Source organism: Periplaneta americana, chromosome 13 (assembly GCF_040183065.1).
Source record: "Periplaneta americana isolate PAMFEO1 chromosome 13, P.americana_PAMFEO1_priV1, whole genome shotgun sequence".
Lineage (NCBI taxonomy): Eukaryota > Metazoa > Arthropoda > Insecta > Blattodea > Blattidae > Periplaneta > Periplaneta americana.
Window position 1 is genome coordinate 147,035,488 of NC_091129.1, and position 17,094 is coordinate 147,052,581.

At 36.5% G+C, this 17,094-nt stretch overlaps 1 protein-coding gene across 2 annotated transcripts; it reads right to left on the reverse strand.

The window, feature by feature from the left end:
- Positions 1–1,102: 1,102 nt before the first annotated feature.
- LOC138712528 (uncharacterized) lies at positions 1,103–16,347 on the reverse strand. 2 transcript variants are annotated; one of them, XM_069844425.1, is made up of 6 exons: positions 16,116–16,347; positions 13,609–13,837; positions 9,434–9,563; positions 5,961–6,099; positions 5,702–5,761; positions 1,103–1,635 (listed from the first exon to the last, which is right to left on the reverse strand). In XM_069844425.1, the coding sequence occupies exons 1-6, from the start codon at positions 16,143–16,145 to the stop codon at positions 1,471–1,473; spliced, it is 753 nt and encodes a 250-aa protein (XP_069700526.1). In that variant the 5' UTR covers positions 16,146–16,347; the 3' UTR covers positions 1,103–1,470. The 2 variants fall into 2 exon arrangements, with proteins under 2 accessions (XP_069700526.1, XP_069700527.1); XM_069844426.1 differs by having other exon boundaries at positions 13,609–13,833; positions 16,112–16,347.
- Between the last annotated feature and the right edge of the window lie 747 nt (positions 16,348–17,094).

Consider the following 17,094-nt stretch of genomic DNA (forward strand, 5'->3'; position numbering starts at 1 on the left):
ATGCGCTCCCATCAAATTTGCCAATCTTTCAAAGTGTGTGTGTAGTAAAGTTTACTACACACACACTAACTAACTAACAAATAGTAAAGAAAATTGTTAGGGAACATATTTGAATTAAGTTTAAGCTTCTTCATGGGAGTTGCCTTCAAATTGTTTTTACTAAGTTATTACAGAAATAGCTACAAAATACACTACTCACTGACAATATTCTTATAAATCAATCTGCCTTGACCTTGCAATATTTCTCAGAAGAATTAATTTCACTTAACAAATGTTTATTCTGAAGAATCATCTATGGAAAGCAACATAATCCTCACTGAAGAATGATTTTACAATATGAATTGATTTTATTGGTTTTATAGACAATTCATTTTATTGTTAGAAGTGTTGATTTGTGTGTGTGTGTGTGTGTGTTTTTTTTTACTCTAGATTAAAATTGCAAGTTTCTTGTTTAGGCCTATGTTAGTTAATTAGTTAGGATACAATTAATTATGCTACTTAATCACTCATTTAAAGTTTGTGTGACTGCAACCTGTGTATATTTTTGTGTAGCTTTACTTTGTTTATTGTGTATTTTTTCTTTTTATTTCTATTATTGTATTTGTATTTCTATTATTGTATTTGGTGTGGAAGAGAAGGCCTGATGGCCTTAACTACATCAGAATGAATAAATAAATAAATAAATAAATAGAATGCTCACGCGAAAAAATAATCTTTCGACACACATATTTGTTCCTGGGATACACATAATGAACTCCACTACCCTCTTCAAATTTGAGAGTTCTCCTTCAGTACTTTTAAAAAGATCCACCCAGACTTCAGCTAAACATTTGGTGTTGCCATCACTCACCTTGAAAAATTAGTAACTCACAATAATTGTTTCATAATAGCTCATCTACAATGCAATGATGAAGTGTGATGTTTGTAATTTGTAATGTAAAATCGATATTGTAACTTTTCCATTTTTTCTCAGTTCAGAACTCTAAAATATGGGACAGAAAGCTGTCCCGAAGACTTTTCTCGGGACAATTCCATATTTTACAGGACATTTGGGAACCCTACTCTCATTGCATACTGTGGTCCAATTGTAAAATAAAACAAGTGGGCAGCATATATTTTATTACACGTAATTTCATTTATCAAAATTGTACATACATGCAGACACACATGCACACATACAAAACAAAAACTGTAGTTTAAGATGTCCGATTCTCAAAGATACAAAACCAATGTTTCTAATATTCTTGTAAATACAGTTCTATGCCATCTCAAAATGAGTTAACAATATTCACCACCTATTTAAAATGGAGATTTAAATGTCGGAATATCACAGCCACTAGTTCTGAGATAAAGTAGTAGTGTGTATTATTAAGAGAACAGCAGTAACTTCAGGGATGCACAATTACTGTACTGATAATTAATCTGCCATGCTTGCTCTCTTAACTACGCAAGAGGGCAAGAGTTTTGCATTTACTGAAGAAAGTTTACAAGTCGAATTTTCTTGGGATCGTAAGGATGTCGTGTAATGATGTTAGCTTGTAAAAGAATTTCAAGGCACTCATAATCATAGTGGCATTCTTCCATAGATATATAGGGATCACCACTTTCTGTATCAAAGAAAGCTACACTCAAATCCTGTAACATAAAGCGTAAGTTACAACAATAAAACGTCAGTTTAGCACAAAAAACAACTGGCCCACAGAGTAATATTAACTGACCAAAATATACGAGGAATGAAACTTGAAAATGTCCATAAAAATTGTAACATTCAGGAGAGAAAACCGAATTAGATGTAAAATTATAAAATTATGTAAATTTATATGCGGGGGGTCAAGGGGTAGTATGTGATCTCAAAGGCACACAATCTGCTGATGGTTGTGTGCTATTCAAAAGCTTGAGAAATGCCACTTATTCCTACCAAGCCATATGTATGCACTTCCTCGAAGTGGTCCCTGGAAATGTTTTCCGGTTAAGCATACAAGGACGGAAAAGCGAGTCCCCGAAGCTATAATTGGGAGCTATCAGCTAAGGGAGTAAACCCTAACAGAAAATCATCAGCCACCCAGGATTGCTGGATGGTTGGGCTTAGGGCTGATGACCCCATCCCAGAAAAACTCACTGTTACGAATTCCAAAGTAAAAATGAAAGCCGGACTGCCTTATGGACGAAGACCTGGAAAATGTAATGAGATGCCAACTTTATTGGTGCACGAATGTGGACAGTCAAGGCCAGAAGTAGAGATGGCTGGAATAAAATACTGAGGAAGGCTAGGACCCTCAATGGGTTATTGAGCCAATGATAATGATGATGAAATTTATATGCCAATATCTGAAATACTACATAAAGTGTACAATTTTTAACAAACTAGCCACAATATCTTAATATTTTCAAATGCTATTTATCACCATAAATATGCTGTTCGGGATTTTGACATTCATAAAATAATGGTCATACACGTATTGAACAGGCAATGTTGGACTCTGATAAAATAAAGAAAATTATTACAAAAATTAAATTCTTTCGAAGATCTAATGGACATAAAACTAGTCATTACAGCAGAATTTAAGACATCAGAGTTTAATTAAATATTTTCACTTTATTATTACATAAAATAAGTAACTGCCAGTTAAAATGGCATGATAAAGTAAAGATTATATAGAATCTGAAGGATGTCCCAAATTATTTTATTAGTATAAAAGTACAGGTATAAGTTTAAGGAGAACATCAAAAGATAAGAGTGAGTGCAATTTTAGTTTCCTTTAGCAGAAATAACTAAAATGCTCTCTCAATTATTATTACTCAATAAAAGAATTGTATTCCAATGGATACCATCCCATTGTGGAATCCTGGGAAACGAGAATGCGGATGCTTTAGCAAAGAAGGGCAGCACTGCTACTTACAGACCTGTTACTAAATCTACGTATTACTATGCAAAGAGATTTATTAAATCTACATACTTAGACTTCAACAAACAAAATTTGATAACTCAATCCCAAGGGAAAAAATGTAACTTTCTGCATCAAAATCCACAGTTAATTCCCGATTTACCACGAAAATTATCTGTAGCTGCATTTAGATTGGCAACAGGCCATGATTGTTTGGCCAAACACCTGCATAGAATTAGAATATATCAATCCCCTAACTGCCCATTGTGCAACTCAAACCAAGAAATGGATTCGGAACACCTCAAAATCTGTGCTTCAGTGGCTAGTCATGACAATATCTTTGAAAAATATTGGAGTGCAAGAGGTCAAATGACTTTATTGTCAAACGCCTGGCATTAGAAAACAACAACAACAGTTTCCTTTAGAGAAGGTGTAGTCTACTAACACCATCTTTGTAGCTGATTATAATGACAGGAGAAAAATATGAAGATAATGAAAGAATCACTGAAAAATTGTTCATACATTTTAACTACTTAATAAATAGTAAATGATACGCTCCTGTGAAAATGCGCAAAACCAATGAATGAAACTGATGTTTCTGAGAACATTACAGAAAAATGTCATCACACTAGACCTAAGAGCCACAAACTTTGCAAAGCATCAATGAGGAATACAGTAACAACATTTGCACAGAATATACGACACCTTACAGGAAAAGAAAACGTGAAGAGAAAGATAATTCTCAATCTAGTAATAATGCACCTGTCGTGAGCCGATCTTCACTGCATCCCTCTGGCATTGTTGAGGTGGAGAGAGAGAAATGGGATGACAGACAAGAGCAGGGGGGAGACAGTGATGCAACGACATAGGAAGGAAATTTCCAGTTACAGAAATAGTGTTTATTAAAATGCTTCGTTTCCTCCACTGGTCCTGAGTAAGGGAAACAAAAGTTCCATTGTGAAAATCTCGAATATTGAATTTTAGTCCTGTGAATCTGATTTGAGCTAAGCTGAAGATACAGTATAATAGCAGGAGTAGATATACAGGAAATGAGTGGAAACGGGAGTGACTGGGTAAAATGGCGCTTGCTCTGTAGGGAAGGGGTTGCTCTCCATTATCAATGCTCTGCAAACAATGACTACAATTCAACAACAACCGAAAGTGGTTATGATTACCCTCTGCTAACGAGAGTCAGCAAACAATGGTCCACAACTGGTGTTCACAGAAAGAGAAACTCAAGAAAACTATTGGCCAAGACATGGTTCCAATCTGTTTACTAAACAACAACAATAATAGCAATACATTATTGGTGTCTGATGTTACGACTGGCAATTTTAATTGAAGAGACGTGCATCGCATCATCTCAAGCCATTGATAATCCATGCAACTGTAGGACATGGCATTAATGCTTTTCACTGGACAAGGCTTTCTATTAGGAGGAGCTATGGTGGTAGCAAATTCAGAAATTGTGAAAGAACAAGAAAATTTAACTTTAATATGTTGTTGTTGTTGTTTTCTAATGCCAGGCGTTTGACAAAGTCATTTGACCTCTTGCAATCCAATATTTTTCAAAGATATTATCATGACCAGCCACTGAAACACAAATTTTGAGGTATTCCGAATCCATTTCTTGGTTTGAGTTGCACAATGGACAGTTAGGGGACTGATATATTCCAATTCTATGCAGGTGTTTGGCCAAACAATCATGGCCTGTTGCCAATCTAAATGCAGCTACAGACGATTTTCGTGGTAAATCGAGAAATAACTATGGATTTTGACACAGAGAGTTCCATTTTTTCCCTTGGGATTGTGTTATCAAATTTTGTTTGTTGAAGTCTAAGTATGTAGATTTAATAAATCTTTCACAGAGTATACGTATATTTAGTAACAGGTCTGTAAGTAGCAGTGCTGCCCTTCTTTGCTAAAGCATCCGCATTCTCGTTTCCCAGGATTCCACAATGGGATGGTATCCATTGGAATACAATTCTTTTATTGAGTGATATTAATTGAGAGAGCATTTTAGTTATTTCTGCTGTTTGAGATGAAGGTGTGTGTTTAGAGACTATTGATAGAATAGCTGCTTTGGAGTCTGACAATATAACTGCATTCCTAAATTTATTGATGTGGCATAGAAGATTCCTGAGACTTTCCCTTATTGCAATGATTTCACCATCAAAACTTGTTTCATATCCAAGAGATCTATAAAGTGAGAAGAGACAGCACGTAACACCTGCACCGACACCTTGTTCTCTGGAGATCAAGGATCTGTCAGTGTATAAATGAAGCCAGTTTTGTGGAGGGTACCTAATATGAATTGTCTCTAAAGACAAATGTTTCAGTATTTCAGTGTTTACTTGTAATTTCAGTATTTCTTCTGTTAAATTTAGATTATATTCTATATTTAATAGAGTTAAAGGGTTTGGTTTAATTTGTAAGTTTCTTATAAATTTGGGATATTGATTTCCTGTTTTAATTCTTGAACAATGGATATGAAACTTTTTTGAGTTTTCAATCTACAGAGAGGACTGTATGAATGCCAATTGTTTCCTGGTAATCTGACAAGTTTTTCATATTGAATCAGTGCTTTTTCTTCTATTGTCATTTTGATGCTGTTAATATTAGTGAGGCATCTCATAGAATCTATTAATATTATGAGAAAGCTTGCTTCAACTTTGCTTGTTTACCAGGAACTTAAATTGCACAAGATTTATTTAAATAATATTTTGTGTTTTTCTGTTTTTTTTTTTTTTTCTCTCTTCATAATACTGTAAGAAGTGTCACACGCTAAACTACTTAGAGATAAATTTTATACTTACATTAAGAATAGTCTTATAATTTCCAGGACTATCAGGAAACAGTTTATCAATGATGTGATCCTGGAAATAAATACATCCAATCAGAAGACCAGAATTTAATCATTAAAATGAGTAAACTAATCTCTGAATAAATTCATACTTTTATCTATGTGATCTAAATGCATTTAACAGAATTAAATACTTCAAATTGAAAGAAATTAAAATCCTGCATGAAACCAGCTGGCAATGAGTCAGAATTAAAATTGAAGAATCTACTAACTAGCTCTATTCTGTGACTGTTGAACACTCTTGACAGCTTTGTTCTCCGTTGAGTCAGCAAATTCATCCCAGTTCTTTCTGATTGCTCATTTAGTGCTTCAGCAGATATTGACTCCATAATTCTTATTTTTTCTTCCAAACTGAAAAAAAAAGCTACTTTTTAGCATTTATTAACAATACTTCTTTACATTAACCACGTAGTTCATACTTCGCAGTTGAATTTTTTTTTTGCATACACACATATGGAACAGTATCCTAAATTAGTTTATATAAAGATTGGTTAAGTCTGTGTTAGCAATTAAATTGACGGTATAAGAGTTGTTTTTATTACAAATAATAAGGTTTCAACACTTACAATATTCAAACAAAGATCAACAGATTGATAATTTAAGCACGGCTGACAAATTCAAGTGCTTATCAAAATCACAATTATCACAAAACTTCCATTATCATTCAGTATTAAGACTATTACATCTTTGTTCGTTAACAACTCTTTCTTAACTGTTCATTATTTATTGTCCCGCGCCGTGGCGTCGCGGTCTAAAGCATCCCGCCTAGGACTCGCGTTACGGAATGCGCGCTGGTTCGAGTCCTCATGGGGGAAGAAATTTTCTCATGAAATTTCAGCCAGTGTATGGGACCGGTGCCCACCCAGCATCATGATGCACTTGGGGAACTACGATAGGTAGTGAAATCCGGTTGCGAATACCAGCTATAACGGCTGGGGGGGATCATCGTGCTTAACAAAACGATACCTCCATTCTGGTTGGATGATTGTCCACCTCTACTTCGGCATGTGGGCGTGAGGCCAGCAGCCGGCTGGTCGGTCTAGGCGCTTCACGGGCTGTAGTGCCACGGATTATTATTATTATTATTATTATTATTATTATTATTATTATTATTATTATTATGTATTATTTTAAGAAGTCAAAACAAAACACTCATGAAATGCAGAAGTAATTAAAATATTATTAAAAAGTCAGCCCAAACAATAATTAAATACCGAGCGAGTTGGCACAGATGGTAGCATTTGTGACTCGTATTTGGGAGGTCCCGAGTTCAAACCCTGTGACCAACCAATCTGACTGCGGTTTTTCATGAGCGTTTTCCCTCAGTCACAAAGGAAAATGCCGGACTGGAAATTCATATGCAATGATTCATCACCACACAAGTCACCAATATCATAAACATTAATCAAAATCTGAAATCAGTTACACGAACACAAGCCTTCTGCATGTACAACACACAACAGAAACAGGAACTCAACAATAGTGACGATGACTTACTGGTATACCCACAGACTGCAAATGTTAAAGCATGTATAAATAAATTTGAAAGACATGTTGGTTCAGAAAAGTGTGAATACAATTAATAATTATATAATAAATTTTCAGTCAAATACACTTTTCAATTTATGAGGTCAGATAATCTGTTACATCACAATATTTAATACGAAGTAACTAATATTTTCGACTTTAAAAAGTCATCTTCAGGTGTATGAGATGCAAACAATATTTAAAAAATAGGTGATAAGTTGATCTAGCAATTAATAACATAGTAAGTAATGCACGTACTTACTTACTTACAAATGGCTTTTAAGGAACCCGAAGGTTCATTGCCGCCCTCACATAAGCCCGCCATCGGTCCCTATCCTGTGCAAGATTAATCCATTCTCTATCATCATATCCCACCTCCCTCAAATCCATTTTAATATTATCCTCCCATCTACGTCTCGGCCTCCCCAAAGGTCTTTCTCCCTCCGGTCTCCCAACTAACACTTTATATGCATTTCTGGATTCGCCCATACGTGCTACATGCCCTGCCCATCTCAAACGTCTCGATTTAATGTTCCTAATTATGTCAGGTGAAGAATACAATGCGTGCAGTTCTGCGTTGTGTAACTTTCTCCATTCTCCTGTAACTTCATCCCGCTTAGCCCCAAATATTTTCCTAAGAACCTTATTCTCAAACACCCTTAACCGAAGGGCGCAAATAGCCATAGTAGCTGACGCGCCCTTCTTAAACCCTACTACTACTACCCTTAACCTATGTTCCTCTCTCAGCGTGAGAGTCCAAGTTTCACAACCATAAAGAACAACTGGTAATATAACTGTTTTATAAATTCTAACTTTCAGATTTTTTGACAGCAGACTAGATGATAAAAGCTTCTCAATCGAATAATAACACGCATTTCCCATATTTATTCTGCGTTTAATTTCCTCCCGAGTGTCATTTATATTTGTTACTGTTGCTCCAAGATATTTGAATTTTTCCACCCCTTCGAAGGATAAATCTCCAATTTTTATATTTCTATTTCGTACAATATTCTGGTCACGAGACATCATCACTCAGTCTAAAACATGTAACGTCGGGTGAAACACGCCCCCTTGTCTGGATGCAAACAACTGAACAACTATACAACTATGGCATTCACCACGACGAATTAGACTGCGTGCTCTCCCACCAACAGCATTTGCATCACAGCTTCTCTATCTCTTTTAAATTTATACATTATATTTAACATTTTAACATAGTTAATATCAAACTGTACAAACTTAATTTTAATGATACGATCTAATGAGAATATTAGCCTTTAATTGTATAAGGTTAACATCATGCTGTGCCTTCTCCTTGTCTTATATACATACGAGAATCTAGCATCTGTGTTCAGCTTTATCACGTACAGTTTACCTCAAAAGGCACGAAACTTATATAATTGTAAATGCCAGTACGTGCATTACTTACTATGTTATTAATTGTTAGATCAACTTATCACCTATTTTTTAAATATTGTTTGCATCTCATACACCTGAAGATGACTTTTTAAAGTCGAAAATATTAGTGACTTCGTATTAAATATTGTGATGTAACAGATTATCTGACCTCACAAATTGAAAAGTGTATTTGAATGAAAATTTATTATATATAATTATTAAATGTATAAATAAACTTAATAAAAAAGAATAATAATAATAATTAAATATAGCCTAACTGTTCCTACAGTTCTTTTTGCCAGAAAAATATAATACAATGAAATTGTGAATATACGAAATATGTTTTATTTGTATTGTATTTATTAACATTCCATGGTATTCATACATGCTTACAGCTAGAATAAGGAACAAGTCAAAAAACTTAATACTATTATAAAATCTTAATTTATAGTCACAGTCTAGATAAAATATATACACACGAGATTTACAATATAGTCTACTAGTACAACACATAGTTTTAGTATCAATTTCATGAAGTGTTATTGAATGTCATGAATTCACCTACAGAATAGAAGGCGTGAGAAATTAGGTACTTCTTTAATTTGGCCCTAAATAATTTTATGTTTTGTGTTTCATTTTAACCCTCTATTACAAATAAATCAGAACATAAGCTAAAATGATACGAAATGACACAAAAAAACTAAAATTCAATGAATATGATTTCTTCCAAATCTATCCTCTAACATAATCAAAGTCTTACCCCTGAAGTTCAATCTTGTCTGCCTCAAGCTGGTTTTTAGCCACAACGAACAACGCTTTGGTATCTTGCAGTTCTTTCCTCACTCTTTCCAAAGCGTCTAGTTCCACATGTTGGGGGAACTTCTTCCATTCTAAAATATTATTATGAAACAAGTATTTATGTAAGATGAGAAATTTATAAACAATGGAAGCAATATACGAGGCCTGTCTAAAAAGTATCCGACCTTAATTTTTCCCGCGTAAAGTTGTGATTCTAAGGCGGCGCCACTGTGCATGGTGGAAGGAGGAACTGTAATGCGCATGCTTGAATTTTTTCACCGCATTCGCTTGTGCCAGTCACTGGCTGGTGGTCGCCAAGTAAGGTGCTGTTCTAGGTGTTTGTCGGATTTAGTTTTCTCGCAAGATGACTGAACGAATTGAGCAAAGATACTGCATCAAATTTTGTCAAAAGCTTGGTGATTCTCAAAGTCAAACAATTCGTAAGATTCAGTAGGTGTTTGGGGAAGATGCGATGGGTGTAACACAAATTAAGGAGTGGTTCAACCGATTCAAAGATGGCCGCACATCAGCAGAGAGTGAGCAGCGTTGTGGCAGGCCCCAAACTGCTCGGAGTGCAGCTGTTGTTGAGAGGGTGCGAAATTTGGTGATGGCAGATCGTCGTTTGACCGTGCGGGAGATTGCCGAAGAGGTTGGAGTGAGTAAAGATTCTGCACATGCAATTTTGTGTGATGATTTGAACATGAACCGAGTGGCTGCGAAATTCGTGCCCAAGTTGTTGTCCCCGGAACAAAAAGACCTCCGTCGTGACGTTGCACAGGACCTTCTGGACACCGCCAACACTGATCCTGGGTTTCTGAACACCGTGATAACTGGAGATGAGTCATGGGTGTACGGGTACGACCCAGGAACAAAAAGACAGTCGTCGCAATGGAAGCATCCCGAGTCTCCAAGGCCGAAGAAAGCGCGGCAGGTGCGAAGCAAAATCAAGGTGATGCTGACTGTTTTCTTTGATGTCCGTGGAATTGTGCATCACGAATACGCACCGGAAGGACAAATGGTGACAAAGGAGTACTATCACGATGTTCTCTGGCGACTCCGTGATGCAGTTCGGCGCAAAAGACCAGACATGTGGACGGCGAACAACTGGCACTTGCATCACGACAACGCCCCCGCACATTCATCCCAATTGATACACACTTTCTTGGCCAAACATGGAATTACAACCGTTCACCAACCTCCCTACTCTCCAGACCTGGCTCCTTGCGACTTCTGGTTGTTTCCAAAATTGAAGACACCACTGAAAGGATCCCATTTTGAGAGTAGAGAAGAAATAATGCGGAATGCGACGACGGAGCTGAACACCATTCCAAAAGAAGACTTCCAGAGGTGTTTCCGGCAGTGGAAGGATCGGTGGGCTAAGTGTGTGCAAGCACAAGGGGCCTACTTTGAAGGGGATTAGGGTCCCAACCCCGTCAGGTATTTGAAATATTTTTTCTGGCTAAAGGTCGGATACTTTTTAGACAGACCTCGTATCTGTGCAGATTTAACAGTTTATTCTTTGTATAGAGTACAACAAAAAAGTCTACGACCATATTAGTCTGAAATGAATACTTTTCTCAGAAAAAAAAAAAATAATAATTTTCTCTGTTAGCAATGTTCTACATGGTCAGTACTATCAGTACAATTTTGACTACAGGAATTATAAGGAACAATTATTCCTTTCCTGTTTTCCAATAAAATGGAAAGGCAATTAAAAAAGAACCCATCTATTTCATTGAATCTATTACCAAAAGGTATTCTCCAGTCCTGAAGTTTCTATATCTTGCACAACTTCAGAATAACTTGCAAATTTACTAATTAACACTAAGTCTGTAAGTTTCCGTCTTTGTCCACAACAAACTGACGGCTCCAAACAAAGAACGTAATTATTTTCATTATAATTTCTGTACTTACTTACTTCATTGATTAAAGTTCTCGTTAACACTTTGTTAAAAACATAAAATTTACTTTGTCATACGTTAAAAGTGTTAAAATTGTTAAAAAAGGTATATACCTTCGACATACGGCCCATTTCGACGCTATGTGTCGTCGTCCTCAGTGTGACCAGTGGTTCAAGAGACACTGAGGACGACGACACATAGCGTCGAAACGGGCCGTCTGTCGAAGGTATATATCTTTTTTAACCATTTTAACACTTTTAACGTATGACAAAGTAAATTTTATGTTACTTACTTACAAATGGCTTTTAAGGAACCCGAAGGTTCATTGCCGCCCTCACATAAGCCCGCCATCGGTCCCTATCCTGTGCAAGATTAATCCAGTCTCTATCATCATATCCCACCTCCCTCAAATCCATTTTAATATTATCCTCCCATCTACGTCTCGGCCTCCCCAAAGGTCTTTTTCCCTCCGGTCTCCCAATTAACACTCTATATGCATTTCTGGATTCGCCCATACGTGCTACATGCCCTGCCTATCGCAAATGTCTGGATTTAATGTTCCTAATTATGTCAGGTGAAGAATACAATGCGTGCAGTTCTGCGTTGTGTAACTTTCTCCATTCTCCTGTAACTTCATCCCTCTTAGCCCCAAATATTTTCCTAAGCACCTTATTCTCATTTGTGGTCGTGCCAGAGAATCAGTCCTATTCCGAGGCTTATTGTAGGGATTCGTAACAAGCTGTTTTTTACGGCGATGGGTTATTAGCCCTTCGCCCAACCCCTAAGCTGGAGGACCACCCCTTATCGGCTGTCCACGACTGCTTATTCAATATATTCACAACTACCCTCCATATCTGGAGGCCGTCTCCTCTATCCACAACATGAGGATGCACCATGCCGTGGTGATAGGGACCCACAACACATGGATTATAATTTCTGTAGGTAAATTAATCTACAGAGACAGTGGCTAGGCAGTAACATGGAACCAAAGTATAACATACTAGTGGCTTGTGCAGCAAATGCTGCTGCAAACTAAGTTCGTTAGACGTTCAAATAAACATTTTTCAGATTTATTTTAAATGAAGAATACTTGTCTTTTTGATAGTTATTTGCTTCCATAATAATGAAACATACTCCCTCTGAATGGATTTTTTTAGGCCAAATACTTTTTCTTGAACCTATCCAACTTCAGTTTTTGAGTTTCAACGCGAAAACGCAAGTATCAATGTCAGGACGATAACAGTAGCTATTCAGGTCATTGTAGGCAAAGGTTAAAAAAAAATCAGGTTTGCTAAGCTTTCCAACAATAGCATCTTCGTATAGCTGCTGCATGTAGAACTTGAAATGTAGAGCGTAAAATCATTTTATCCTACTAAGAGATCTTGCTGAAATGATCTGGAGACTACAAAATTTTCTAGGCCTCTTATTTTATCAGTAAGTAACTTTTGATCTTTCCTTAGGAACTAATTTTTGCGCTCTCTCGAGCCAATACTGAAGACAATGACACATATCAATATCTACACTACACCACTATTAAGTATATGAAAAAGACCCAACCGCACTGGTTTAACAAATATAAAAATATTTGATTTCTAATAACAATATTATTATCTTACTTAAGTTTTGTAGTTATATATAGCAGCCACTCAGTAAATTATAGAAATGAAGATCTAAATTAAGTTAACCTCTACATTTACTTACATAACCTCAAAACGTTTCACTTTCATGTCATCAATATAGCATCAATATTATGTACAATTAATGAAAAATAGATGCATCATGATATTAACTATAATAATATTTAATTTCTAATGGTAATAATGTCATCAAACCACCTCAAGTTTCGTAGATTTGAATATCCAATACACAGCTGTACTCAGAAAATTATACACTGCAGAATCAGTTTTTAATAACAAATTGGATTGAGCTCTAAATATGTCGGCAATCCTGCAGGTCATGGCCTTCGTGTAATAGCCTATTGTTTATTGTAGTGTGTGTTTTGTTCTGAAATTCAATCAAGTTGGCCGTGATTCAATAAAATTAGTTCTCAAAACTGACAACAGATGGATCCTGGAAAATAGGAAAATTATGTACGAAAATTGACATTTCACTGAAAACTACTACTTTTCCGAAAAACTTTGGGTTCCAAGCTTCAAAATGAGGGGCCATTTATTAAAATCCGTTCAGCCGTTTTCCCGTAATTTCCATTACCAGTTCAAATTATATATATAGATACCTTGTGGGTGAATATCACTCATCTTCTCTGCAAAAATGTTCACAAACTTCACCTTATAGTTCCGTAAATCTTTCATACATTCATCAACGTCCATCACTGGATTGTTTTCTTCAAATTCACGTAAGTTTTTCAACTTCTCCATCAATTCGTTATACTTAACTCTCAAGTATGAACGAATTTCTTCCTTTACCATTCTGTCAGGTGTGCTTCTCGATATGGTAGAAGCTGTCTGAAACACATTTTAAAAACAAATTAAGATAATGAATAAAGGTTTCCTGCAGGTACAGAGAGCTTCATAATTAGGGCCTATATGTAGGTGTTAGCACAACAGAATGATAATGTCCTAAGAGAATAATTTAAATGAGAGGTGACATCTCAGCACTACAAATCTACAGAACTGGAGGAGAAAAATTCCGAAATAGGTACGTTTAAGGACACTAGCTTCATTGTAAATAAACAATATCTTCAGATATTTTAACAATCATTATTTTTGGTGTATGTCTGGTGTATGGTAATGGTTACTGTTATGAAGAAATTATATAATAAAATAATAACAATAAATATACATAATCGGAATTGTTTACTTCGTAATTCTTTACAATGGCGTTACCAAGTTTAGGTACAACTCTGTGGTGTTCGGGTAAAGGGGGATAAGTCATTTTTTTTTTGCAGGTGGAATTTTGTTCCTCAGATGAACACACAACTTAAGTTATACAAATGAATGTGCAAAAATCAAGAATACTAGCAGTTGTTGTGCTTTATTTGTGTAGAAAATTATTTGCAATAATGGTTCGAAGTTTAATTTTCATTTTTCTTCAAACTCATTTTTATGACTTATCTCCCTTTACCCAAACACCACAGAATTGTATTTACGTACTTTGGTTCTAGTTGAGTCACAAGTACCGTAAAAAAAATTAGTGGCGACACCGAAATAAGGGTGAAAGTTGCTGTAAAAGTAGGGCCCGGCGAAGAAGTGCGGGTAGGCGGGATCGCTTCGTCGAGATAGAAGGGGTAGGTGGCAGTGATGGCAGCATACACATCTCATTTCCGTTCGTTTCCTTACTGATCACAGAGAAAATGCGAGTTTTCGTAAGGTCGAATCAGTGACAGGTTAGGTTAGGTTAGTTTAGGCTTTTGCTATGCCTTGCATATAGGCCTACTCACAATTGTCTAAGAATATGCCCTTTCTTCCAAGGCATACATACCAAAAGCCTAAACTAGCTCTTCCAGCGGTATCACACTGAAATTCATATATTTCCTTCAGATGTTCATTGTCTTTTATTGGATAAACTCCAGAACACGGACTGCACCCTTTCCCTCTTACTTCAAAATTCCAACCTTGTGCACACAAAATAAATTATTGGCACTGAAAAGTGCCTTTTCGTAAATATAATGATGCGCATTCGACAAACGCAGACAAATCTGCTCTTTTTAGTATTTTAAGACATAATTTGGTAGGTGCAGTCCGTGTTCTAAAATTTTCCCGTTTTATTATAGGATATCGCTTAATTTTCGTCAAATTTGACAAACGATTCTGACGTCACAACATGGCCGACGTAAACCAACACGACGAGTAAATAAAACTCGCTGAGATATCACCTCAACTAGTCCACACCTGTGGAGTAACGGTTAGCGCGTCTGGCCGCGAAACCAGGTGGCCCGGGTTCGATTCCCGGTCGGGGCAAGTTACCTGGTTGAGGTTTTTTCCGGGGGTTTTCCCTCAACCCAATATGAGCAAATGCTGGGTAACTTTCGGTGCTGGACCCCGGACTCATTTCACCGGCATTATCACCTTCATCTCATTCAGACGCTAAATAACCTAAGATGTTGATAAAGCGTCGTAAAATAACCTACTAAAATAAAATCACCTCAACTAACCCACTAACCTTCTCACATACGTCGACAATTTCGAATGACTGAAAAATGTGTTACTTTCAGCAGACAATTTAAATGTTCCATAAACCTGATTCTCGGCGCATTTTGGGGGGGGGGGGCAAATAAATAAACCGTATTTGACTCTCCTTGAGGATACAGCAATTCCCCACAAAGTGGCCACTCCGTATTTTGCGGAAAGCAGACCTTTCCCCCGGCATCACAGTTGTGCTTCATTTTCAGTATTAACAATGTTCAGCTTAGTAAGATTAAGACAACGGCAGCATTTCGACAGCTATGAATATATTATATTTTAAAATACTCGCTCAAACATCCCGCTGAAACACTGAAAACTAGCAGGAAACGTTCATAACGTCTCGTAAATTATGTTGGTACGACATGTAAGACGACTGAAGGTGCAGGAAAGAAGTCTCTCAATCCTCGTTCGAGCGAAGATATAACCTCAAACAGCCTGCATCTTGTTAGTATGTTTCACCTAATTTTACGCAAATGTTGAATTGTTGGTTGCTTGCATGCATAGTCAGAAAACATGAGCTTACCTTGAACTTTCATATTTACAAAAATATGTATAACCCTAGGACCTATAATTATTACAGTACATGTCATACACCTACTTCTATAATTTCCTCCATTTCCGGATCCATATCCAAAACTATGAATCAAATGCAGATGAGAAAAGAAAATCGCATGCAATCCACCTGACGAACTACACACGTACACAGCCAAAGCCCACAAACTACAAACAAACTAAAGAAAGATCACGGGAATAAACCTCCCAACTAGTTACAACAAACTCCTTGATTTGAAACCTTCGCACGAAACATTCTTCGCGCCAAACCAGGGTACAGTGTTGCCAGCCTACTAGTTATAAAAGCAGTCAGCTCCCTTAGCGTATGGAGATCGTATTGAATACTATCCGATCCAATGACGTTGTAGTTACTTACCATCCGATCTCACTTTTTAGGTGTATCGACCTTGAGGCTCAGATTGTTTTGAATCCCCGTTTTCATGGAATTTTCAATACGGCAGGACTGGGCACCGGGAGCGAATCCAAACTCTAAACGGCATAGGCGGAGAGAGAACAATTTCCTTGGGAGGGAGGGGGCAAAGCAAAACCATAGAATCCCCATATAACGGGGTTATGGGACATATCATTTACCTTCTCCCCCGTTATAGCTTGATCGTGGTACAGTATATCGGAATATGATTTAATAGAGGTATTTTTGGGAGGCATGATTCTTACAGTGTTATCCATATCCGCGATAGTTAGGGCTTGAACTGTAGGTCTACTACAAATTATAATAGGGCATAACTTAAAACAATCTCCCTCTTTTTCTCTCTCATAGAGAAACATATACATACATCAATAAAACTACGTAATAGTGCTAACAAACTTTTTTATATTAAGCTTACCTTCCTGAAGATATTATAAGAAATGTAAATTCTAATTATTTTATTTATTTATTTAATCTCGTATTTAAGTTTACACATTATACCGGGATCACTTTTCTTTTTTTCTGCATTGTTGTGCAGTGTGTTATTCATATTTTTCCAAGTGGCGGCCTGAACACCTGCAGACACATGAGTACAGGC